Below are 27,485 nucleotides of genomic sequence, written 5' to 3'. Positions count from 1 at the left end.
AGATAATAATCTTTGATTATATATTCTTCTTAGATTTAGAGTATTTAATTGTTCATTAGAAAATGTATCTAGATTTTAGTCAATATCTATAAGTTCTTCTAATTGATAAGTAACAATATTTGTTGATGATCTTTTGGATATCATAGATAAATTTCTATTTGGTTGTCTTAAAGTTTGTGATGGTCCAAAAAAGCTTTTAGTTTATGTTCTTGTTTGTAGATCCATTAGAAGGGAGTTATTGGGTTTTGCATTTAAGAAACTTATAGGTAGTGGGTGATTGTATAATAATTATTTTTCCTAAAGAAAGTTTACCAAGGTTTTTATTTAGGTTTTCTAAGGCTTCTTTTAGATTATTTGTGTGGTTGTTTTTATAAATATGGTTTTCAAGGGTAAGGAGTTGAGTTTTTAATACTATAAGGCTATAATGTAATGAGGTAAGTAATGCTAACATGATGTTATTTTATTGTACTAGTATTTGGTCTCCTTGGCTTACTAGAGCAAAATTACTATAGCCAATGTCTTTGGTTTTAGTGAATTGTTGAGAGAAATAAAGAGCTTCGTATTGAGTGTTCTTAAATTGTATTTTGTTCATAAAGTTGAAGGCGCTGGAATTCTGTTCTGTTTCAATTTCCCTGTAAAAAAATTATATAAGTACAGGACTTTTCCTAGCAATCCGCATGTTCGATCAGACATGTGTTTGATCAATCAAGCAAGTTCTTGACGGATCAAAGCACACCTTGATCGAAGTACAAGATCGCTGACCTCTTGTGTTGGTATTCAAAATCGATACAAAGAAAACTAAACTAATTATGCAACAGAATCAAAGAACTAGTTGTACCTTTCCCTTGTAGCTAAAGACCTCTTGATCTTCTGCTATATTCCTCTCCTCTTCTTGGATGTCGTGTGGGTGATAATCTACCAAGACAAAAACCACCTTTCTTCTCCTTTTTATTTCCAAACCGCCGACCACCAAAAGGAGGCTCTAGGATGGGTGCCCCCTCCTCTTCTTCCTCTCCTTCAAGCCGCCGGCCCTAAGGTGGAGTTAGAAGAGATTTGTGCCACCGGCCCTAAGGTGGAGAAGGAGAACCTTGTGCCGCTGGCCTTAAGGTGGAGAAGGAGAACCTTGTGTCGCCGACCCTAAGCAAGAGAGAAGGAGAACCTTGTTCCGCCAACCCTAAGCAAGAGAGTTGTGGAAAACTTATGTTTAGGGGGCGCCACCTCTCCTTTTATAACCTTTGTCATCGGTTACAAAGAAAGAAAAATAACAGAATTCTTTTAAAAAATTCTCCCTTTCTATAACCTTGTCGCCGACCTTAGGAGGATGGAGAAAACCAAACCAAAATCAAGTTAAACCAAACCAAGTTATAAATGGGTGGATGCGAGGCTTTATATAGATGCTATAACAGGGACCTAGAGGAGAAATTGAGTTAGGCCTCCTGACGGGCTTGGGCTTTCTGTGTTCGGCCCGAACACCCAACCCAAGTCCATCAATAATAACCCATACCACTAAAGGGTTATTATTGAACTACCACACCAATCCCATATTAAAATATGGGTTCTTTCTTATCGTGAGTGCATTAATCTCCCTGTATTTAAGATATCGTATGTCCGTTGATTAAATGAGTTACTGACAACTCAATTAATTAACATCTGATTCCAAGAGTAGTACCACTCAATTTTATTATCATGTCGGACTAAGTCCACTTGCAGAGTTTACATGATAATCCTTATGAGTTCCTCAAGGGGATATCATCAACCTAAATAATTAGGACACAGATTCATTCTATAATCAACAACACACCAAATAAATAATACTATCTCCCAACTCATCGGGTCTATTGATTTAACGAATAAATCTCATCCATTGATAAGTTAAAAAAATCAATATTAAGTATATGTACTTGTTATTATATAGGGATTAAGAGAACACACATCCATAATAACAGAGGTTCTGTTCTTTTATGTACTCAGTACAAATTGAACAACCTCAAATGGTCCTGCTCAATACACACATAGTGTACTAGTGTAATTTTATAGTCAAGACAGACTAATACCAAATTACACTACAACCGTTCCAATGGTTTGCCTCAATCCATCTTGGTTGTGAGATACTATTTATAATTTATAAGGAACCGATAACATGATCTTCTGTGTGACATCACACACCATGTTCTCTACAATATAAATTAAATGAACAACTGCATTGACATATATATATAAATATAAAATGTAAACATTTGACCAAAGTGATTCTCATTTCAAAATATTTCAAAACAGATATTCATACAAAAGCTAGACTTATAGTATATATCTCAACAAAAGTGTTAGGTCCTAGAGGGTCTTAGGGCTCTTATATTAAATTTTATACTTCTTAGAAGTTATTTCTTAGAAGTTAAGTTTTAAATAGTGGTAGTAGATCATTTTTTTTCAATATATATATTTTTATGCTTCTTAGAAGGTTTTATGCTTCTTAGAAGTGGTTTCTTAGAAGTTAAGTTTTAAATAGTTATAGTAGTGTAACACCCCTAGAAAGCCTAGATAAAGTAAGGGCAATGAGAGTACGAATGTAATGAAAAGAATGTGTAGATAGTCTACGTTGAATGTTACGATGGGAAGGATTTAGATGATTAAAAACTTTATGAAAGAAAATAAAGTTGAGAATATAAAGTTCTATACATGATTTATAATGCAAGGAATTAATGTAAACAAAAGAGATATGAGATATTATATATGCATGTATGAAATATTTATGCATAATGCATATACATGAATTATTTTGTACAAAAATATGTTAGGAGAAGGATTTGATCCTTGGTTCTCTTGTGGATGCATGCATGTGTTAACCAAGTGTGATAGGAGTGAATATTGTAAGAGGAGAGATGAGAATTATAATTAAAGGAAAGAAAGGAGAGAAATTAAGAGAAAGAAAAGAGAGAAACTCAAGAAGCATTTCTCTAGCATATTCTTTCTCATTAAGAGGAGAAGTAAATGGGGAGGATGAATCAAGTCAAGTTTTCATCCCCTCACTTTAGTATAAATAGGCATGGAGGGGGCTTCATCCTCAACTCCCTCTCCTCCTCTCCTCCATTTGTGCCGAGCACTCTTCCTCCCTCTTTCCTCTTGTTGCCGAGAGCAACAACTCTCCTCCTTCTTTCTTTCTTTTTGTTGCCGAGCAACACAAGAAGCCTCCTCTTCCTCCTCCTCTCCACCAAAAGACCTAGCCACTTCTTCCTCCATTGGTGCCGAGCAAAGCAAGCAAGGAAGAAAGGTCCACAAGCAAGTTCTCAACTCTAGGAAACTTAAGCAAAGAAGGTAAGCTTCCCCTCACCTGCGGTACAAGGCTTTCATGTGATTTTCGGATTTTTTTTCTATGCCTTGAAAGAAAGTTTTCCCCTATGTTTGTATACATATATGATGCATGATCAGAGGTGTATGTAACCCTAGAATTTCAATCAAAAATATTGTAAATAGGTTAGGAAAATTATTGTCTAACCAAACTAGTGCAAGTTTCCCTCTATGAAATGCTAAGGACCTTCCTATGGTTTTCTTGCTTGGAAGTTGATTGGAACCAAAAGAACCCCACTCTCATGTTTCGGCCAAGAAAGAATTTAGGGTTAGGAGGACCTTGAATTTAAAATAACTATGCTTATATGACATGATATAAAGTTCTTAAGAGTTGTATACTTGTATGTTGAAAGAAACTCATGAACCTTACTCTTAATATTTCGGCCATGGTAAGGTGATAGTTTAGAGAAGCTTAAACAAAATTCTAATATGCTCAATGACCTCTGTGATATTATGTTATGAAAGACGATTAATGCTCTCATGTTTAATTGGAATGTAGAAAATTAGTTACATGATTTATGACATGTAAGATCACAAGAGTCCTAGCTTGTTTATGATCCAACCTTGTGTATGATGTTCTTAGTAAATCTTGCTATGAAATTTACTTAGGTTTCCCATGCTTTAGGCCACTTAAAGGAAGTTTATATTCTATGAATTTCGGCCAAGTAAGGTTTAAAGGACCTAGAGGCCTTGGAAATGAAACCTAAGGGGTTAAAAGTACTTCTTATGAAAACTTGATAATGTGTGAATGTGATACATGTTTGTATGACCTAAATGAATCATTATGTGTTCGGCCATGAAGGGATAGATGCCCTAGAAACCCTAGAACAAAAATTAAATATGTCTATGTCATGCTGTATGAAAATGATATGATAATAAGTTAGAATGCATGATTGCTTTAGTTACGAAATGATATGCATAATGAAGTTATATTATGAAATATGTCATGATGTGTTATAGCATAGAAAATGCTATACATAATGAAAAGAAATGAAGTTATGTTATGTGATAGCATAGAAAATGCTATACATAATGAAAAGAAATGAAAAAGAATAAATGCATGAAAGATTGTTAAGGACATGATATGATAGTTATGCATGATAAGTTATTTTATGGTTTGTACCAAGGGTGGGCTCCGTAAACGCCCCGGGGTCGATGGAGTAAGACTCGGGCCTCGTCAGTAATGGGCCTTTGAGTGCCCTAGGTCGATGGAGTAAGACTCGGGCCTAGTATGTATGCATGGTAGGGCTCAAGACTTGCTACCTTGGACCTACACATTAAGTATGTGGTACAAACCGGGATCCCAAATGATGATGATATTAATTTCAAGTACTATTAAGTATAAGTTTTCAAATTCACGATGCATTGCCTACATTCATATGTGCTTGAATTATATGATGATATGATATAATGTCATATGATATTATGATATGAATATGATGTCCTTGTATGTCTCATGCTTGTGATTTATTTGTTTTATGATATGATATTCATGCTTCTATGAAATGATATGTGAATAAGAAATATGCATGATATGTTTGAATAGAATGATATGTTATGTTATGATTAGTTGAGACGATGATATGTTGATCCATTCTTGATATACGATGATTCTCGGTAGGAAAGGAACTTACTGAGCCATGAGTGCTCATAGCTTACTTTCCTTGTACCGCAGATAAAAGAGAAAGCTGGATGTACAACGGAGCAGCAGGAGGAGCAGATAATGATGTGTGTGGTGGTGGCTCGGCTAGGACGATTTGAACAAATCAGAATATGTGATATTATGCTTAATAAATTAAATTCTTTAAAGTTTTTATTCTTCCGCTGTTATAACTAAAGCATGTACGTAAGTAGTATAAGAACGTAGCGCCACCTTTGGTTGGGTAAGAAGGGTGGGCGTTACAAGTAGAACAATAAATAGAATAGTAAATACTAAAGTCAAATAGTAAATAATACCAGTAGTAGTAGAACAAAATAGTAGTAGTAAATAGTAGCAATAGAATAAAAGTAGCTAACAACAATAGTAATAATGCGGTAATTTTTTATACTTTTTTTTTGGATTTAAGAATACTCTGTCTTATCTTTTTCTTTTCTTATTTATTTTCCAAGAAGTCTTACCTGTTTAGGATCTCACTATTTAATCATTGCCCCGACTTATGAGTGTTGGATTTTTCGGGACGCGAAAATCGCTTTTTCGCGTCGCGGAAACCCCGAAACTCCCTAGCCAACGGATCCGTGCGAAGAGTATAGAACAAAATTTTTACATGTACGAGTTTACTAACTAGATCTACACTTAGATCTACATGTTTAGAAGGTTACCCTTGTTGCGTGCCTTTTTGCGAATCCCGCTCGTCCAAGGTGCGCCGGATCTCGAGTGTGTTCAAACGTACACACCTCTAATAGTATCCACATGAACAAGAAGTGTTCTCTAACACTCAAGGATGGAGAAGAGAACACCACAAGTGTGCTAGCACTTCTTGATGCTCTCGGATAGGATTGGAAGATGAAGAAAGGAAAAGAAGAGAACACTCCAACACAAGTGTGCGAAGGAGACTCAGTATTTCTCAAGGTAGCTCCGATGAAAGGAATAATGAGATTTGGGAAGAAGGGCAAGCTAAGTCCACGATATGTGGGGCCATATCGGATACTGAAAAGAGTGGGTCAAGTGGCATACGAACTAGAGCTGCCCCAGGAGATGGCAGCTATTCACAACGTATTTCACGTCTCAATGCTCAAGAAGTGTATTTCCAGTACAGATCAAGTGATTGAGCTACAGACAGTACAAGTTCAAGAGGACCTAAGTTATGAAAGTAAACTCATCCAGATACTGGATAGAGGAGTCAAAAGGTTAAGGAACAAAGAAGTACCTTTAGTAAAAGTCCTATGGCAAAACCAACGGTTCGAAGAGGCAACCTGGGAACGTGAGGACGATATGAAACAAAAGTACCCGGAGCTATTCTAAAGTTCGAGGACGAACTTTCTATGAGGTATGGGGTACTGTAACACCCACGAATTTCTTAAGCTAAGTATGTGAAGATTTTCTCTTAGAATAAAAAAATAAGATAGAAAATGTATATATATATATATAAAAGAAAAGGAATTGGTCAAGGATTGAACCTTGAACCTTTTAAGCTAAGGATTATAGAATTACCACTAGGCCATCATAATTTATTGTTAAAGGAGGAATGGAAACTCTAGATAAAGTTAAGAGCATGATAAAAAGAAGGAAGCAAGAAAAAGATTCAATTAGCTTTCTTCCTCCTTCTCTTGATTAAGAAGAAAACAAGAAAATGACAAATTATCTTCTTCTCCTTCTTTCTTTTTCATTTTCGTGGGATGATAAGATGAGGGAATTGGAGAGCAAAAAGGGAATGAATGAAGACATTTCTTCATCATTAAGAGAATAAAGGATGAGTTAAGAAGAAGGGAAGGCAAAGTTTCTTTTTGCTTCTTACTCCCACCTAGCATAAGAGGAAAAACTAAGAAGGGATTTCATTTTTCTTCCCTTTCCTCACCCTTTGCCGTGACCTAGAGCATCCCCTCTCCTTTTTCTGAAAATCCAACTAAGGTTTTCTCCCTAAGAAAATCAAACCACAAGAAGGAATCCTCAAGATCTACCTCTCACAAGCAAGAGAAGCAAAAAGGAGCACTAGGAGGAGAAGCTCTCTTCTTTCTCTTCACAAAGGGTATCTTCTCTTAGGAAAAGACCAAGCAAGAGGATGTGAGTATCCCCTCACCTGTGGTACAAGTTGTTATATGATTTTTTGTTTAAGTTTAGATGGATTAACAACCTAGAGTTTCTTATGGGAACTTTCGGTCATGACACTTGTAAGGTTTATGGAAACTTAAAACCAAAACCAACATGCTTAAGTTTTTCCCCATGATATGCTATGAATATGATCTTGATATTTCATGCTTGTATGTGGCTTGGAATTAGGTAATACCCTACCTTAGGGTTCGGACATGAAGAGACTTAAAATCCTAGGAAAGCTCAATCTAAAAACTACCATGCTTATGATCTCTTCTATGATGTGATATGAATATTTTCTTGATGTTTTATACTTGTATGTTGCTTAGAACTAGTAGGACCCTACCTTAAGGTTTCGGCCATGAAGGGATTAAATACCTTAAAGAGGCTCAACCTCAAATCTAGCTTGCTTATATTTTACCTCATGATGTGGCAATACATCAAGTCAAACTTGATGTTTCAACTTCCATTTGGTCAAGTCAAAATTGACCAATTCTCTTCCTTGTTGAGTTAAAACCAATCTTTGGTTCAAGTCAATTTTAATCTAATGAATCTCAATTCATTAATATAAATTGACTGAATGAATCAAATTTAAATTAGGCTCATTCAACAATTGAATCTAATTGAGTCTAACTCAATAAGTCTAATTTGAATTAATCCGAATCCAATGTTTGGTACATCATATGAACCTAATCTAATTGGTTCATCATATGAACCTAATCTTCATCCACTTGTTCTTTGTGTGTGACCCAATAGGTTCTTGTAACGCCGGCAATGTTTCTAAACTCCTTTAGAAACATAAGCAATGAGCGGCATCTAGCAATACATCATTGCTACCCAAATTACAAGAATGTTGAGATCCAACATCACCTTGTGATTACTAATTGTGACTCCTCACAATATATGACAGGACATCTAGATTGATCAATGTGAGGCATAGACCGTGTCATCCTCTAATCAATCTAAATCTTGAACTCCAAGTAGACTCACTCAATCAAATGAGCTCAATATCCTATATTGACTCATTTGTACATGGCCATGCACTTCGTGGTCTCACTCTATCAAGAATAACGATGTCGCTCCCGTCATATAGGAGGGATATATCCCATCTACATCACTCACATCCCTCCGCATAATTTGTTATATATCCAGTAATCGCCTTTATAGTCCACCCAGTTACGGGTAACGTTTGACGAAATCAAAGTACATAACTCCTTATGTAGGGAACCATGGTGACTTCAGGTCTAAGGACTAATAGTCATACTAATAGCCACATGAGAAAGTATATGACACTCATATAATGATCCATGATACTTTCTCATAGCGGGTCATTCAGTATACATTCTCTAATGCATACCCATGTGTCAACTTGATATCTCTATATCCATGACTTGTGAGATTAAGTCATCGAGTTGACCTACATGCTAGTCTTATTGCATTAACATTGTCCCTGAATGTTAATACTCGACTAGGAATGATTAAGAGTAGTGTTCCCTATATCATCTCACTATCGATTCTACTAATCGATTGATATAGGTAAGAACCTTCTACTCAAAGACGTTATTATACTTAGTTTATTTGGCACCAATACAAGTAAGTATAATAACCAAAAATCAAATGTCTTTATTTATATAGAATATGATACAACAAGTCCATAATACAATCATCAAATGATTGACTCTAGGGCTCTAGCTAACAATGAGTAAGACTTTGGGTAAGTGTTTTATAGGGTTTTTTTTTTCGATTATTCCTGATACAGTTACTCACCTATCGGTTACTAAGATAAGGACTAAGAAAAAGAATCAAGAAAAGATAGATGGAATAGAGTTCAATTTATCATAAAAACAAGCATGGATCTTACTAATAGAGATTTTTTACAGGGAAATATAAGCAGAAAACTTATACGTTTACATATTTTACATGTAGTAATAAAGACAACTCACAAATTTACATGTAGTAATAAAGATAACTCACAAAGAAAACTTATAAACACACTTGAACACACTAAAGAACATACTAGAAAATTTGAGCAGTTGCGTTGGCAGTGCGAGAAGTGAATGCCTTAAGATGAGGGGTTTGAGGGCTTTTTATAAGCAGGAGTGGAGAATGTTTGATATATATATATATAGTGTGCAATTTTGGTACTAGTAATTAGTAAAAATTAAAAATATTTTCTTTAAAACTTATTTGGACCTATATCCTAATTCTAAGCAAATAACGAAAATGAGTCTGTCTATTTTTTTATTTATTTAATTTATTGTTTTTTATAGAAGTGACTTTTGGTCATTGTAAATTTTTTTTTTTGGATAATCCAAGTCTTACAATTCAATTAATTGTGATATATTAGACACAAATTGTTCTTCGACCATTAAGATAAATCGAGAAGCACAAATTAGTCTTGTCGGACTACTCAATATCACAAGTAATTTGAACTTTTCATGTATAATGTACCCTACGTGATATTTGAATTTTTGTTGTCTAAAAATTATGTCCCACTACTCACCATTATATTGGTCATGGTAATTTAAGAATAACATGTTTTTGTTAATGTTATGTTTCCTTCAAGATGTGGATTGAGGAGGGAAAGGAATCACTGCGGGAAAAAATGCCTTCGAGTGAAGGAAGAGAAAAGAAAAGAGGAAGAAGGGGCGAGAAAGGGATCTTGTGGAAAGACAGTAGAAAGGAGAGGGAAAGAAAGAATTAAATAAAAGAAAAAAAAAGGTGAAGACACGCGAGGCAAACGACTGTGCAAGCTTCTTGGCTCTGTTGGCACCGACACTGGCATGGTGTTGGAGGTGGGCAGATCCTCTACACCAACACTAGCCTCTCACCTTTCTTTGCTCTTCCCTCCACCACCGGCGATGTCAACTCCAATCGCCTCTAGTAGCCGGAGGGTGCTCCACATCCCTTTCTTTCCCATCTCTCCGGCTAAGCCCCCTTTCGGCTTGTCAGTCTACCTAATTCCCTCCACCCCTTTCTTCCCCTCCTACTCCTCCCCTCCATCATCTCCTCCCTCACCTTTCCTGCCTCACACTCTACGCCTCGTTCTTGACATAGCTTCGGCACCGTTGCGATCACCATAATTCTTTTCCTAGTCCTCACTCTCAAAGTGCTTGCCATTGTTGCTATTGCATTCTTCATATGACGACATAGGAAATAGTTCCCTAGTAGTAGATACTCAGATAAAGATGAGACTCGTTTAATCTCAGATTGTTTGTTCCTTGCAGATTTTGTCGCTTCCAATGACGATGCTCTAAAGGCATCTCCCCAAAATGATGGTAACTTAACTCTATGGTCAATAAAGCAGTAGTGGAGGAAGAAGGTGTGGGAGGCGGAGGCCAGTGCGAGTGAGCCTTAAGAACTTCAAGATGAAGAACCTCATAATGAACTTGCTTGGTGCCACTGCACAATCGCACGATGCCTCTTCATGAGGAAGAGGGGGAAGAGAAGGTCGTTTCTCCTGATTTTAGACAGACGAAAATAGCATAAAAAGATCCATGAATGGATTTAGGAATCCATCCACCCATTATTTTATAACAAATAAACATGAGAAATGAAGAGTAATGTATCATTTCTCACGAAGTAAACAGTGAAAAATTTTCTCTACGAAAAATTTTCCTTAATTTTTAAAATTATCTTCCTAAATAACCAGAGCATAAATTTTACAAAATTAGATACTTATTCTAAGAAATCTTAAAAATATTAGTAGAATTAAGGTTAGTAAAAATTTGATTAAATTGAATTAATCTATACCAAACTTAAAAGTTCAATTGGATTAATTCAAAAATTTATTTTTTTTTAAAATATCAGTTATATAAATTTAATCAGTTCGGTTACGGTTTTAAAAATTAAAATTTGATTAAATTGATATTTTCAAGTTAACCGAACTTTTATAATAGTTATTTAAAATTTTAAAATAGTTTAACTGAACTTTAACTATTTAGTTATTTAAAATAGTTTAATCGGATTAGTTTAATTTTTAAAATAGTTTAAAAATTATCATGATTATTTTAATAATAATAATTTAATTGAACTTTGATTATTTAAATTTTAATCGAAATTCAATTATTTTAATTAAAAATTAAATTAATTAATATTTTATCATCAGTTTATTTTTTTTTAAAGTTTGATTGATTAAAAAAAAATTAATTTATTCGAGTTGAATTTAACGTCAGTTTTTTAACCAAGTTTTGGCCGCAGACCGTCCATCAAGCTTTGGACGGCGCTGGTGACTTGAGCCAGTCTCATGACCGGTTTAGGGTTCGCTATATATTGCCAGATTCCATTTCGTTCTCGTGTCGCTGATATCTCTTCCCTGCCTTCACAACAGATCTAGCTTGGGGAGCGAAATCGAGCTTAAAACATTAGAAGGACGCATCTTTGGCCACGAATATCCCTAGATAAACCCACAGTGGAGGTTATTGCTAGCCCTCGTGATGCCTCCCAAAGCTGCAAAATCGAAGGATGTTGTTGCGGAGCGGCCGATTCTTGGGCGCTTCTCATCACACTTGAAGATTGGAATTGTAAGCTTCGGAACTTTCGAGTTCAAATTTAAGCATAGCGTCTTTGTTGCTCTGTTGTTGGATCTCGTTCGTTTTTCAGAAATGGTTTCCTCGCTTCTGTAAGGAAAAGGAGATTAAAGTGTTGTTTGTGATACAGGTGTATATGTTGCGTGGGTTGTCTGTTTAAACTAACATTTTTATTAAATTTCTTATTTAGATTTCATTTACTTGACAATAATCGAATCTCTCTATGTGGCTTAAAAACATATGTCGCTGACTAATTTTCGTTTGACTCTTTTTGATTGATCTTTATTTTATTTAAACAGTATAAGCTTCTTCGTTTTATGTTATGATTTCACGTGTTGGCCTGGCTGAAGAATGAAGACACCTTTGAGTTGTATCTTGTGATAGTGTAATTCAACCTATTTTTATTTGCAGGTTGGATTACCAAACGTTGGCAAGTCAACCCTTTTCAACACACTTACGAAATTGTCAATCCCTGCTGAGAACTTTCCTTTCTGCACCATAGAACCTAATGAAGCAAGGGTCAACGTTCCTGATGATCGGTTTGATTGGCTCTGCCAATTATACAAGCCGAAGAGTGAGGTGTATTTTCTTGTATTGTAATTGCTGTTGAAAATCTTTCCTTGTCTAAACCTCAGATACTATTAACCACTTTGATTATAGTAAGCTTAATTGAAGAACTTCACCACAGAATGTAATTTTTTTGCTTCTTTAGTCACTGTACTTTGAATAGTATTCCAAAACTTATCAAATGCTGATTGAGGATTTCAGAATAGTAGTAGGAAGCAATGCACTATTTTGTGTTAATTGTTTTGATGCAATAAGTTACAACAGTTAGATGATCAACTCGGAGCATTCTTGTATGCCTCTAAGCAATGGTCATTGCCATGATAGTGAGTTTGATTTGCATTTTGTGACTTTTGCCTAGCCAAAATTCCAAAGCTACCTTAATTACATAATATATATATTTGCATTAATACACAAAGGTATGCCGGTTGGCTGTGTGCAATATGAAAATCTGTCACTACAAACACTTGTGATATTAACATTTGGGATAGCAGTATTTGCTCTATTGTTGGCAGAGAAAAACATCCTTAATGAACATTGTGATGTTTTCCCCGTAGTTTGAGTTTGATATTGTGTTACTTTTAGGTGATTGCTTGGTATAGAATAAAAATCTCCTTAGGATGTGGCAAATTCTTTTTAAATAGAGCATCTCTGAAGTCATATTTTCCCATTTTTCTCCTCTCTTTAAGAGACATAACAGGTCCACTGAATTGTTTTGTGTTTCCTGTGCAGGTGTCCGCTTTTCTAGAGATACACGACATAGCTGGACTAGTGAGAGGGGCTCATGAGGGACAGGGCTTAGGAAATAACTTCCTGTCCCATATTCGTGCAGTCGATGGAATTTTTCATGTTTTAAGTGAGTTTTATCATTTTAATTACTTTTTCTTTTGGAAATGGGCATTATGATTGAAATTATTATCTTTTTGCATCCTAGATTCATTCAGTTCTAAAATTCTTCCTGTTTATGAAATGTAGGTTTTAACACATATATTGATATTAGTATTGGTTCTATTGGATCACTCGGCTTAAAGTATTTCATTTGCAAACATACCTTTTTGCTTGATTTGTGAAGAATATTGTGTTTTTTTATGACAGTACAGTAGGGCTACCAGATGTTTTAAGAAGTTTAAGATGCACATATTTATTTGACTACATCAATACTAATGTGTGGTTGTGTGTTCTTATATTTGGATCAGATTGTTCAGTTTCAGATATTCATTAGTGTTAATCTTCCATCTTTTTGGTGTCTTGGATTTTATATTTGAAAAATTCTTATATTTGCTCATCATAGAACTGTAGGTTTCATGTTTGCATTAGTTTCTCAAAGTTTCTTTCACCTTTTCAAGGAGCATTTGAAGATCCAGACATAGTTCATGTTGATGATTCTGTGGATCCTATTAGGGACTTGGAGATCATAGGCGAAGAACTACGACTTAAGGTACTGTTATCATTCCTCATAATGATTTCTATTTGCTGGTGGGCCAATCAACTAATACCTAGTACCATTTATCTTTATTTTTCTATTTAATGTGTTCAAGTGCTTTCATGTTGTTGGAATGGTGTGTTTGATAACACAATTCTAATTTTTCCTAGCTTGTGCTTTTTGATAAGAGTGGTGAATCAGATCTTGTTTCTTGTTACGTGGCTGCTTTCTGAATGAATTGATCTGTCAGTTTTGATTCTACTTGCAAGTATGATGTGCTTTGATTTTTTTTTTTTTTTTTTACATTGTCTATCATGGATTAACGTATCTTTAGGCAAAATCAAAGAAATTCAATGTTAACTCTTGATAGTACATCAAACATATTTTGTTGGATGCTTTATCTCCTGGATGTTGAAATGTCATAGCATTAGTTCGAACAACTAAGAAAACCATTGTCATCTAAGGCAATTCACTAGTTTCCCTTATGTATGCACATAAAACATTAATTTAAGTTTTTTAAGATTATGAGAATGTGAATTTATGAACGAGGATAACTCTTAACATAATTTTATTTGTTATATCATTTCTATTTTTCTAAGAATCAAAAGAATATTGAAGTGATGAACATGTACACTATCCTTTAAGTTATGATTCTACTTGCAAGTATGATGTGCTTTGATTTTTTTTTATATATTGTCTATCATGGATTAACATATCTTTAGGCAAAGTCAAAGAAATTCAATGTTAGCCCTTGATGGTACATAAGCATATTTTGTTGGATACTTTATCTACTAGATGTTGAAACATCATAGCATCACTTTGAACAATTAAAAAAGCCATTGTCATACAAGGCAATTCACCAGTATCCCTTATATATACACATGTAGCATTATTTTTTTTTAAGTTTATGAGAATGTGAATTTGTGAATGAGGATAACTCTTAACATAGTTTTGTTATGAGTTTGTAAGGGTTCTAATTATTTTAGATCTATTATTTAATAAGAAGGGATATTGATGAAGAATATCACTTATAGGGTAACAATTGGTGGTCTAAATGGAGAGATGTTGTTGGGATCTTGTGTTCATCATGCGCCCCTTTAGCTAAGGAAATTTGTATAAGATTGTGAAATGAATTGCATTTTTTATGGATTAAAGGATCAAGCTATTAGAAAATAATACATACAACAACCATAATAACCAAACCTTTATCCTACTAAGTGGGGTCGATTATATAGATCCTTTTACATTATGAGGCTCTATCCCCTATTATGTAATCATCTATATCTTTCTACATTATTAGGCTTTATCCCCTATTATATTATCATATATATATATATATATATATATATATATATATATATATATATATATATAAATAAATTTTATTTTATTTTATTGTTGCTAACCAATGATTTGTAAAGATTATAAGGTCATTCTGGGAGAAAACTTAACTACTCAACATAGGTTAATAGTATTGGATATACGCCTCAAGCATAATATCAATAGAAGAAAAATATACACAACTTATAGAATTAAGTGGTAGAAGTTAAAGGATGGGAAAAAATATATTTAAGGAGAGGGTAGGAGGGAGAAATATACGACCACTAATACGACATGATATAAGATGATATTAAAGTCGAACATAGTTGGTAAGAGTGTACTTGGTGAGTCAAAGGGACGTGCAATACAAAGTAAAGAATCTTGGTGATGGAATGAGAAAGTATAAAAGAAAATAAATGAGAAATGGACAACCTATAATGTATTATATACTTGTAAAAATGAGGAAAACTTTAAATATTTGGTAGCCAAGAAAGAGGCCAAAAAAAAGTCACGAATAAAGCTAAGAATGAAATTTTTGAATGCTTATATAAAAAAATTGGATAGAAGGGGAAATGAATATTTACAAAATAGCTAAAACGCGCGAGAGAAAAACAAGAGATCTTATCCAAATAAGATAATTAAAGATGAATGTAATATGATACTATTAAATGATGAGGAAATAAAAGAGCGATAGAATCATCAACTTGTTAATGAAGATTTGGGTGATGAATCAAATAGGTATGAAAATTTAAATTTTTATCACAGAATTCAAATTTCAAAAGTAGAACAAGCTTTAAATGGATGCAAAATGAAAATATAGTTGGGTGAGATGATATTCCGATACAAGTATGGAGATGTCCAGGGAAACAATATATTGAATGACTTACAAAATTATTCAACTGCATATTGAAAATGAAAAAAATACTTGATCGGGTAAATATTTTAGTTCTCTTATATAAGAACAAAGGAGACATATAAAATTGTGTCAATTATAGAGGTATTAAACTAATAAGTAATACTATGAAACTTTGGAAAAGAGTAATAAAAAAAGATTAAGGAGATCATAGTAACGAAAAAATCAATTTGGATTTATGCCTAAAAGATCAACAATAGAAGCTATACATCTTCTCATACAACTAATTGAAAAGTATCAGGACAATAACAAGACTCACATAAAATATTCGTCAACCTAGAAAAAGCTTATGATAGAATCCCAAGGAAAATTATATGGAGAATTCTAGAAAAGAGGTGTATTAGCATAGCGTATATTGAACTAATTAAGAATATGCATGAAATGTAACATTTCACATATAGATAGATTTATCAAGGATCAACTTTAAGTCTTTATCTTTTTACACTAATTACGGATGAATTCACTTGACACATGGTACAGTAATGCATGCTTGTAGATGATATTGTTTTGGTATATGAGATATGTGAAAGAGTAAATGCTAAAATACTAGAAGCGAAAGGTTTTACATTTAGTAAAGACAGAATATGAAATTTAAGTTTAGCTAATGAGACAATTGTGAAGATAAGATATGACGAGTTGTCTGAAACAACTTTAAATATTTAAGATAATTTTTCCAAAAAGATGGAGGGATTGAGAGGTGCGTTACATATAATATATGCAGGATGGTTAAATGGAAGGAGGGCATAAGGAAAGTTTTGTAAAACGACAATTAAATCTGTTATATTATATAGTGCTATAACTCGAGTATATGAGTATGAGATGAGAGTTGTATAGATGAGAATATTAAGGTGAATGTGCAGATATACAAAGATGAACATGATAAGAAACGAAAATATTAGAGGAAAGTCGGTTGTACTTATGGAGGGAAAACTCCTCGAGACACATTTAAGATGATACAAATATGTACTTAAACGACCAATAAATACTCCTGTTTGGTGATGCCCCATCAAATAAGGAAGACAGAAGAAAGACTTAGTTAGCAACAATAAAATAAAATAAAATTTATTTAAATATAAATAATGATATAGTAAGAGATTGCCTTATGGTGTAGAAAGATCCATATAGCTAACCCCACCTAGTGGGATAAGACTTGGTTGTTGTTGTTGTTTATCGCTGCTAACCAAGTTTTCTTTAGTTTCCTTCCTCAATTAATATGTATTTGTTACGGTCTCACATGACTTAATTGAGACATTTATTAATCGCTCAAGTCTTTGCCGGACCATCTTAAACGCCTCTATTCTGCTATGCTATTCTCATGCACTAACCTTCCTCTTGAAGTAACCAACACCCATCTCCCTCTTTCCTTCCCTCATGGGGCTACTGAATTAGGGACCCATCGTGACCCATTGAAGAATGAATGATTTTTGCAGCGTTGTGCTTGGCATTCTTCACCACTACGTGAAAATGAAAACCACTAGCACTATACTTTTCTCACTACGATGCACTTACATTTGAATGACCCATGAAGACAAGATGGTTCACTACCTCATCTTGAGTAACTACTCCGTTTTCAGCATGGCTTAGCGTTTGGAAATGTAAAGATGTAAGGTGCTTTTCACAAGAACTATGGTATGCTCTATATCTTTCATGGGAACTAGTCTAGTAATTTTCCTTAGAACGGGAATGGAACCACTGGAATCAAAAGCTTTGTTAAGGGTGAGAGTGGGAGGTGAGTAAGCTGGGGGATATATATATATATAGCTGGCTAAACAGTGAAAACTATTGATGGTTGACTCTATGTATTGTGCGAAAATTGAAGATGGTTTCGCTTTAAAGATTGGGTAAAGACTTTAGTTATTTGAAGGAACAATGGGAAATAGGAAGTGAAAAATGAGATTCTTTATTTTGCATTCATGGTTCTTGAGGCTTATTCGTATCTTAACAAAATTGTTTAGTTACTTGCATCAATAGGAAAGTTATAGTCCCTTTTTCTTGAACAACCTATGAGGATGAATTGACCCTTAGATTAGTCGCCTTTTTGGGCAAAAGATGTCACGCCTTGGAAGTATACATGTCCGACAGAACGTATGTACCCCTTGTAACAATATTTGATACAACATGATAACAACCCACACGACTGGAATAAGAAAGCATAATATATCTCACACGGCTGGAAACAAATACAACGGAAGATAATAATAATACACAACCTATACGGCCGGTACAGATACAAACCACGCAAGATAACACAATAACACACATAACTGAGTAAAAGTAGCCACAAGGCTAAAATCCAAGAGCAAGGCAAATTATTACATACAAGAAGTAGAGAGGTAAGAAATAGCATAAAAGAAATAAAATGATCTCAGTGTAACGTGGGACTAGCAGCCAGGATTCTCCAAGCGACTCCACAATCATCTATTTGCTATCTGAGAAAAATAAGATAAAAATAGGGTAGTGAGTCCAAATGACTCAATGGGTAATAAACGGTGATAGTGCACGGTTAAAATAAGAATATGGAGATTAAAGTATACCGTCTCAAAGGAAAATACTCACCATCTGAAGATGACATAAATATGCATCTACTACATAATCAACCTACTCTGCAAATGATAACATAAGTAGTGCTAAGTAATGATCAACATGAGTACTACATATCACAAGCATGTACAAGTGCAAGATAGTACTAGATCATCATATGTGAGAGTAATACTCCACCATAAGGAAAACAAATCAATTGTGGGAGTAACGCTCCACCACCAGGAATATCATCAACTGTGGGAGCAACATTCCACCATCAGAAATACAAATGACCAAGACATCTAGCTACTAGCTAGGGACTGCGAGAGATCACTCTACCACAATACCTGTGGACAGTTCGAAATATTAGGGTCCTTGTCTGCGGGAGATCACTCTACCATAATTACCTGTGGGTAGCCTAGGATATATCAGCCCAATGATATTAATACAACAAACATATCACCATTACCGACGACACTCTTAACCACTTGTAGGAGACATCGTTGACAAGACAGACCAGTCTCTGTCAACTCTCTCAACATTATAGAGGAAGGCAAGGTCTCAGGATATACCGATCACTATCAACTCTCTCAACATTGTAGAGGAGACATGATCGTCATCCTCTCGTAGGAGACATGGTCAACATGCCACTGTCAACTCTCTTAAAATCGTAGAGACATGATCGTCATTCTCTCATAGGAGACATGGTTAACAGAACATACCAACCACTGTCATCTCTCTCAACATCGTAGCGGAGACATGATCGTCAACCTCTCGTAGGAGACATGGTCAACAGGGCATGCATACAGTGTAATGATGTGTAAGATGCTAATACACATGACTCAAACACGATCATCATCCATGCAACAATGTGATAAATATAAGTATATCTTGAAACGTGATCTATCAGCCACATATTGTTGGGACCTTCGGATGCGGCTAGAGAGGGGGGATGTGAATAGCCGACCTCAAATTATCGTTTCTTCTTACAATTTAGGTTAGCGCAGTGGAAATACAATGTAGAAACGAAAGTGGAGAAGATCAAACCTCAAACACGATGATGTAACGAGGTTCGGAGATGATACTCCTACTCCTCGGCGTGTCCGTAAGGTGGACGAAGCCTATCAATCCGTCGGTGGATGAGACCCCGGATAACCGGTTAATATGAACTCCTTCTGGGTGGAGAAACCTCGCCACAATCTCTCTTGCAACAGCAAGAATGGAGTACAACCAATAGAGAAAGAAAACAAGAACAATATCAATGTAAAAACACTTTGTTGCTTTCTCGTCGATCGAGTTCAAGCAAAGAACTTCACGATGTCAACAGTGATCACCCAATGAGGGAAGCTCACACTAAGCTTCAGGAATAGGGAGCTCAGAAAGCTCGATCGCAAGAGGAGAAGAAGAACTTTTCGCACCGTCTGATGTAGAGGCCCTTTATATCCCGAACTGAAGAAGACAAAGAAGAAGTTAGAAATCTAGCCGCGATCATCTAAGCAGCCGGACCGATCAAAGCATGGCCCGATCGGTCCAGAAACTCGATCGGTCTAGGGACCGATCAGTTTAGGCTGATCGGTCCTCAGATCGATCCCAACTCTCACAGAGTTGGTTTAGGCCCCGATCGGTCCGCGACCATCAGTAGAGCCTCGACGGCCTGCGGACCGACAAAGATAGTGGATCGCCCACGCACCGATCCCCTATTGTTTCTCGAATCCCATCGCTTACCGATCGGTCACCGCACCGATCGATAACTCGCAGAAGTTATCAGTTACCGATCGGCCACGAGACCGATCGATAACTATATCATCGATCGATCGGCTGCACCGATCCGCACAACCAAAGTATCACCGATCGTCAATGATCGATCCAATGCCTCGCTGGTTTTGTGAGCACCCCAAACCCAGAGCCTTTCTAGTCTGAGAACGAGCTACCGAGCCCTCTCCGCCCCCGTCCGGAGAACGAGCTACCGAGCCCTCTCTGACCTAGTCCGGAGAACGAGCTACCGAGCCCTCTCCGACTTCGTCCGGTCCAGAGAACGAGCTACCGAGACCTCTCTGACCTAGTCTGGAGAACGAGCTACCGAGCCCTCTCCGTCTCCCACGTCCGGTCCAGTGGACGAGCTACCGAGCCCTCTCGGATCTAGTCCGGAGAACGAGCTACCGAGCCCTCTCCGACTTCCATGTCCGGTCCAGAGAACGAGCTACCGAGCCCTTTCTGACCTAGTCTGGAGAACGAGCTACCGAGCCCTCTTCGACTCCCACGTCTAGTCCAGAGAACGAACTACCGAGCCCTCTCGGACCTAGTCCGGAGAACGAGCTACCGAGCCCTCTCTGACTTCGATGCCAAGCTTCCATACTTGGACTTTTCCCCGTGCCAAGCTCCCTGCTTGGACTTTTCCCGTGTCAAGCTCCCTGCTTGGACTTTTCCGTGCCAAGTCTCCATACTTGGACTTTACCCGAATCAGGTCAACTCAAGTCGGGTCAACCAGGTCAACCTTGACCAAAGGTTGCACCCACAATTTCCCAAGTTTGTATTCTTGTCAAACATCAAGATACAACTTTTCTATTCTCGTCAAACATCAAAATACACCTCGAGTCAGGTCAACTCGAGTCGGGTCAACCAGGTCAACCTTGACCTAAGGTTGCACCAACAATCTCTCCCTTTTTGATGTTTGACAAAAATCATAATCAAGTTAGGTTAACCCGATAACCTAACTTAGGTTTTCCAATAGTTCTCCAATGCTCTTCCTTGAGCATTCTCCCCAAACTCCAATGTTCTTCCTTGAACATTCTCTAGACATTTCTCCCCCTTTTTGACACACATAAAAAAGAGTGAATCAAGGTTAAGAGTTTCTTCCTAATGAAAGTCCTATACCTTTCATTGAAACCCTTAATTTCCCCCTTGATACTAAAGACAATAATCAACTTAGTGATAATCCCATATCACTCATCCTCAGAAATCGAGTAAAAACTCCTCCTACAAGTCAACTCCCCTTTGATCAATAGGTAAAACTCCCCCTAAAGGTCAACTCCCCCTTGACCATTGCACCAACAATGTCTTGGAGAGATTCAACCCTTTAGAAATCAAAAACACCAACTTCCAAAGCTGAAATTTCAGACAACAATCGAAAATCAGCATTTGCACGCCCGACGGTTACTGCACCGCTCAGACTCACCGATCGGCCACAAGACCGATCCACACTCGATCGATCAGATCCCTCCGATCGTCCACAATCTGATAGGGATTTCTGATTTTTCTCCCGAAATTCAGAAACCCCTAAAAAATCACAAAAAATTCCAAAAATTATAAAATTTTGAGGATACATTCCTCATAACATATATTATCATGGAAAAATAGTTTTCTATGAAAATAACTTCCATTTTTAAATCTTGATACAAAGTTCGAAAGACTTTGAAATAGCTCAAGGTTAATCCATCTTTGTGTCAACTTGCTCAATGATGAATGCTATCACTAGAAAAGCTTCATCAAGGTTTTTCAAATCAATTTTGAAATGATTTTAAACCATTCAATTTAGGACCACAATCTTAGGGCTAAATGTACATGACTTGTACACAAGCTTTCCCTATGATCCTCAATTTAGAATTAGGCTCATCTAGGTACAAGAGCTATGCACCTTGATCCTAACTCATAATCCTAATATCTCACACACATCTAAGGTGTATCAAACACATCCAAGTCAATTTTGATGTGAGATATGGGTTTAGGTCATCTTAAGCTAAGTTCTCATGCATTTTCTAGACAACAATTTGATTTCCATATCAAATTGAGTTTTTATCCTTAAATCAATTTAATTGATCATAAATGCAAGAGATGATGACATGGCATAAAATAATATCATAAGTGAAATGATGTCATGTCATAAAGTATGAAACTTAAATAAGACATGACATATAACTAACCTAAGCATTATCATGACATTTCAAATGATAATAAAATAAATATGATGTCATGACATGACATATGGCAAACAATATATGGCAAATAACATATAAAGGTATAGAAAATACCTAATTCTAGCCTTAGTTGCCATTTTGATAATTTTGGTCATTTTGCCATAAATTCTATATTCCTAAGTGTAATAGACCTAAAATCATATGCTAAAGATTTTTAGATCACTATGTGCCAATTAGATTGACCCTAGAAAATTTCTCAAATGTGGTTGGCACATCCTAATCACCTTAGGAATAATTTTTAATTTCATTTTCAAGGCTTGGTTATACCTTGAAACTTCCTAAAATGCCACCTTTTGCCATGATTAGGTTAACTACCTATCCAATTAAGGTTGGCACACCCTAACCCATCTAGCGTGATGAAATCACGCTCCTAGGAACCCAAAACCTATTTGAGCTCATTGAGTTCACTAAATATTCACTAGGGATGACTTCCCTAGCAACCCTCCTAGGCTTTAAAGCCTTGGTCATTTGAGACTCATCAAGATCAACTCTAGGGGTGACTCCCCTTGTGACCTTGGTGATGGTCTTCCTAGCCCTAGGTCTTGTTCCATAATCGAATGGAACATTATGATAAGTGGGCTTGACCACTTGAGACTTAGGTTTGTGACTCAAACCTCTCATGTCCTTGGACTTTTGTTTTTGACCCTTAGACCCTAGAGTTGACTTCTCCAAATTCTTAAGGGCCTTTTCTAAAGTGTCAAGTCTTGACCTTAAGACTTGATTTTCCTTCTCTAATACCTCAAGTTTTAATTTGTCATTTTTCTTTGAGGTATTCCTAGGCATATGTCTAGTTGTTTTGGGATTCCTATCTAGGTTTTCCTTAACCTTAGATTAGTTAATTCTAGGGATGACATTTCTAGTATTATCCTTATCTAGGCTAATATGTTTGGCACCTAAGGCATGTATCGGATTCTATGGTTATCATGCTTATCATCATTGGCAATTGCAATAAAGCTACTAGCATGTTTCTTATTAGAATTGCAATAATGTGCCTTAAAGGGTACCTTAGGGTTTGCCTTAGCTCCCCCTATAGATGTGCTTGGTCTCTTGTCCTTGTGAGGTTGCCTCCCCCTCGGACATTGGCTCCTATAATGTCCCCTTTGCTTGCATTGGAAGCACACCACGTGCTCCTTGCCCTTGCGTATCGGGACTCCGGCTTCCTTGACTTTTGGTGCCGGTGGAGTCTTCCTAATCCTCTTTGGACATTTACTCTTGTAATGCCCATATTCCCTACACTCAAAGCACATTATATGTAATTTATTTGAAATTAAGTTGCTTGAGTTACCTAGGGTTGAGGATGGATATACGCTTTCTTCTTCATCCCTTCCGGAGGTAGAGACTTCTTCTTCTTGCTCCAATCTTGAAGAAGAATTCTTCTCCTCTTCTTCCTTAGATGTTGAGTAGCCCTCAACTTCTAATTCCATACCTCTCCTCTTCATGACTTGAATTGGAGCTCTCCTCATGGAATTTATCCAAGTTGTTCCACAACTCCTTGACATCGTTGTATCCACCTATCTTACACAAGATATCATTAGGTAATGAAAATTCAAGGATTTTCGTTATCTCGTCGTTGATTGTGGATTGGTGGATTTGTTCCTTCGTCCACTTCTTCTCGAGAGGTTCTCCCTTTTTATCCACCGGAGGAGTAAAACCTACTCGTATACAATTCCAATTCACTATGTTAGTCATAAGAAAATACTTCATTCTTACCTTCCAATACGCGAAGTCGTCGTGATCATAGAAGGGTGGAATCGTGATGTCTTCTCCAAGTAGATCCATTCTCTAGCTTGTGCTCCCCCGGGTGTTAATCCGACGAAGAGCAACCTTGCTCTGATACCACTTGTTAGGACCTTCGGATGCGGCTAGAGAGGGGGGGTGTGAATAGCCGACCTCAAATTATCGTTTCTTCCTACAATTTAGGTTAGCGCAGCGGAAATACAATGTAGAAACGAAAGTGGAGAAGATCAAACCTCAAACACGATGATGTAACGAGGTTCGGAGATGATACTTCTACTCCTCGGCGTGTCCGTAAGGTGGACGAAGCCTATCAATCCATCGGTGGATGAGATCCCGGATAACCGGCTAATATGAACTCCTTCTGGGTGGAGAAACCTCGCCACAATCTCTCTTGCAACAGCAAGAATGGAGTACAACCAATAGAGAAAGAAAACAAGAACAATATCAATGTAAAAACACTTTGCTTGCCTTCTCGTCGACTGGAGTTCGATGAAGCAGCAACTTCACGATGTCAACAGCAGCTGATCACCCAGTCGAGGGAAGCTCACACGAAGCTTCAGGAATAGGGAGCTCAGCAAAGCTCAGATCGCAAGAGTGAGGAAGAAGAACTTCTTTTTTGCACTGTTGATGTAGAGGCCCTTTATATCCTGAACCTGTGAAGAAGACAAAGAAGAAGCAGAAATCTAGCCGTTGTGACTCAACGGCTAGGCCTGGACCGATCAGGCTATGGCCTGATCGGTCCAGAATCTCGATCGGCCTAGGGACCGATCAGTCCTAGGCCGATCCCCAGACGATCCCAACTCTCACAGAGTTGGTTTAGGCCCCGATCGGCCAGGATCGATCAAAGATAGTGGACGTCCACGCACCGATCCCTATTGTTTTCTCAATCCCATCGCTTACCGATCGGTCACCGATCGATCGATAACTCACGTAGTTATCAGGTTACCGATCGTCACGAGACCGATCGATAACTATATCACCGATCGATCGATGCACCGATCCGCACAACCAGTATCACCGATCGGGTCAAGACCGATCCAATGCCTCGCTGGTTTTAGAGCTTCCCGCCCCAAACCCAGAGCCTTTCTAGTCTAGAGAACGAGCCACCGAGCCCTCTCGATCTAGTCCCGAGAACGGCCACCGAGCCTCTCCGACTTCGGGCCCCGGCCCAGAACGAGCTACCGAGCCCTCTCTGACCTAGTTCGGAGAACGAGCTACCGAGCCCTCTCCGACTTCGTCCGGTCCAGAGAACGAGCTACCGAGCCCTCTCTGACCTAGTTTGGAGAACGAGCTACCGAGCCCTCTCCGACTCCCACGTCCGGTCCAGAAGACGAGCTATCGAGCCCTCTCGGACCTAGTCCGGAGAACGAGCTACCGAGTCCTCTCCGACTTCCATGTCCGGTCCAGAGAACGAGCTACCGAGCCCTCTCTGACCTAATCTGGAGAACGAGGTACCGAGCCCTCTCCGACTCCCACGTTCAGTTCAGAGAACGAGCTACCGAACCCTCTCGGACCTAGTCCGGTGAACGAGCTACCGAGCCCTCTCCGACTTCCATGCCAAGCTTCCATACTTGGACTTTCCCCGTGCCAAGCTCCCTGCTTGGACTTTTCCGTGCCAAGTCTCCATACTTGGACTTTACCCGAATCAGGTCAACTCAAGTCGGGTCAACCAGGTCAACCTTGGCCAAAGGTTGCACCCACAATCTCCCAAGTTTGTATTCTTGTCAAACATCAAGATACAACTTTTCTATTCTCGTCAAACATCAAAATACACCTCGAGTCAGGTCAACTCGAGTTGGGTCAACCAGGTCAACCTTGACCTAAGGTTGCACCAACACATATATCTATATGTATGAAAAGATCTAGCAGATATCTACTAAACATGTATAGTAAACTAGTAACACCTATAGTACACATCATACATGTGTGATTAGTGTACACATGTGTATGGTGTGTACTGTAGGAGTTACCATGCTGATTGTTTATATGTTGTAGTGTACACATATATGGTGTGTACTGTAGGAGTTTTAGCTAATCACATATGCAAACATCTAGCTAAATTGAAACCCTAAACTAATTAGAGTAATACTAATCAAACACGATCATTAATTAACCTTAAATAATGATTAGCTTTCATTAATCAAGTTTATGGATCAAAGGCTAACCTTATTATCAACCTTGTCATCCAACATCTTCCTCCCCGTTCAATACCTTATGAACTAATCAAACATGGCAACTCAAACTAGCTAATAATTTCCTTTAACATCATCAAACTAATACTTCAATTAACCATGGGAATGGATTTACCAAACTATTCGAAATTAACCAAATCCAATCATCCCAATCCAACAATCAACCACTCCACATCTGATAATCAATCTGTTTATGGATCAAGTAACTTCTTAAACAAGAAATTTTACCCCTAATTGCTCCCTTGATCTTGCCGGATCAGTGGTGCCCGAATGATGCCATGATAACTTCACGTCGGAAAAGGAAATGAGGTCCGACATTGGATCTTGGGGTAGAAGAGTGGCCGGAGGAGAAAAAAACTAGCTGGTGAAGGTTGGCTGCCTACGACCAAGTCACAGTTGGTGTCGAGCTTCTCAGCGAGGAGGGAATCGGGAGAGATGGTGCGGGTCATCGACAATGGTCGATTGGAATAGGGAGTCCGGTGGTTGATTGCGCAGCGCGCAAGTGTGGCGACGACGGATCAAGAGATAGGGCACGACGTCGGTGTTGCTTTGCGTGAGGAGGCCAGGAGAGGGGCTGGCCTCCACTCCTATTGCGGCTGCGTCTGTAGCGACCACGTTCGGTGTTGGTGGTCGTGGAGTCTACGCCGGAAGTGTCCGACCCTCAGGGTAGTCGGCGTTAATGTAACGCCCCGGCTCGGGGTGGGCCCCACCCGGACCGAACCAGGAACGGTACCAGAATTACCTATCGGTTTGATGACTAGCTCCACAGACCACCGGAGGTCCTTTCAGCGTGCTTTGTCCTCACTCGCACGCACCCTGGAAAACTTCCCAGGAGGTCACCCATCCTCAGATTTCTCCAAGCCAAGCACGCTTAACTTTGGAGTTCTTAAGTTTGAGCTTCCGAAAAGGAAGGTGCACCTTGGTGATATGGATAGTACCATCTAACCTTTTAAGTCATATTTAACCAGAATCTCAGAACCGGGGTATTACAATCACCCCCACTTAAAGACACAACGTCCTCGTTGTGTAACCACAAATCACACCACAAACAAATCCCAGAATCTCCCTCGCTAGGTGGTGCCCTGGGTGCTCCTACCACAGGCGCACTCACTTGCCGCAAGGTCGCCCGATACCATCTCAGAACGCCTCAGCGGGCCCCACCTGCATCAACCAGAACGGCACCACCTCATCGGTTCGACGACTAGCCCATGCATCACCGG

General features: G+C 37.8%; 1 protein-coding gene across 1 annotated transcript in view; it reads left to right on the top strand.

The window, feature by feature from the left end:
* Positions 1–11,372: 11,372 nt before the first annotated feature.
* Positions 11,373–27,485, top strand: part of LOC122009862 (obg-like ATPase 1) — a 58,200-nt gene continuing 42,087 nt past the window's right edge. Inside the window, exons 1-4 of the mRNA XM_042566174.1 lie at positions 11,373–11,616; positions 12,034–12,201; positions 12,919–13,042; positions 13,533–13,624. Coding sequence (XP_042422108.1) covers positions 11,530–11,616; positions 12,034–12,201; positions 12,919–13,042; positions 13,533–13,624 — 471 coding nt within the window. The 5' untranslated portion in view covers positions 11,373–11,529. The remainder of the gene's footprint in view (positions 11,617–12,033; positions 12,202–12,918; positions 13,043–13,532; positions 13,625–27,485) is intronic.

This window comes from Zingiber officinale, chromosome 8A, assembly GCF_018446385.1.
Source record: "Zingiber officinale cultivar Zhangliang chromosome 8A, Zo_v1.1, whole genome shotgun sequence".
In the NCBI taxonomy this organism is placed as follows: Eukaryota; Viridiplantae; Streptophyta; class Magnoliopsida; order Zingiberales; family Zingiberaceae; genus Zingiber; species Zingiber officinale.
Note: the sequence above shows the minus strand (reverse complement) of the source record. Positions and strands in the feature narration are given on the sequence as shown.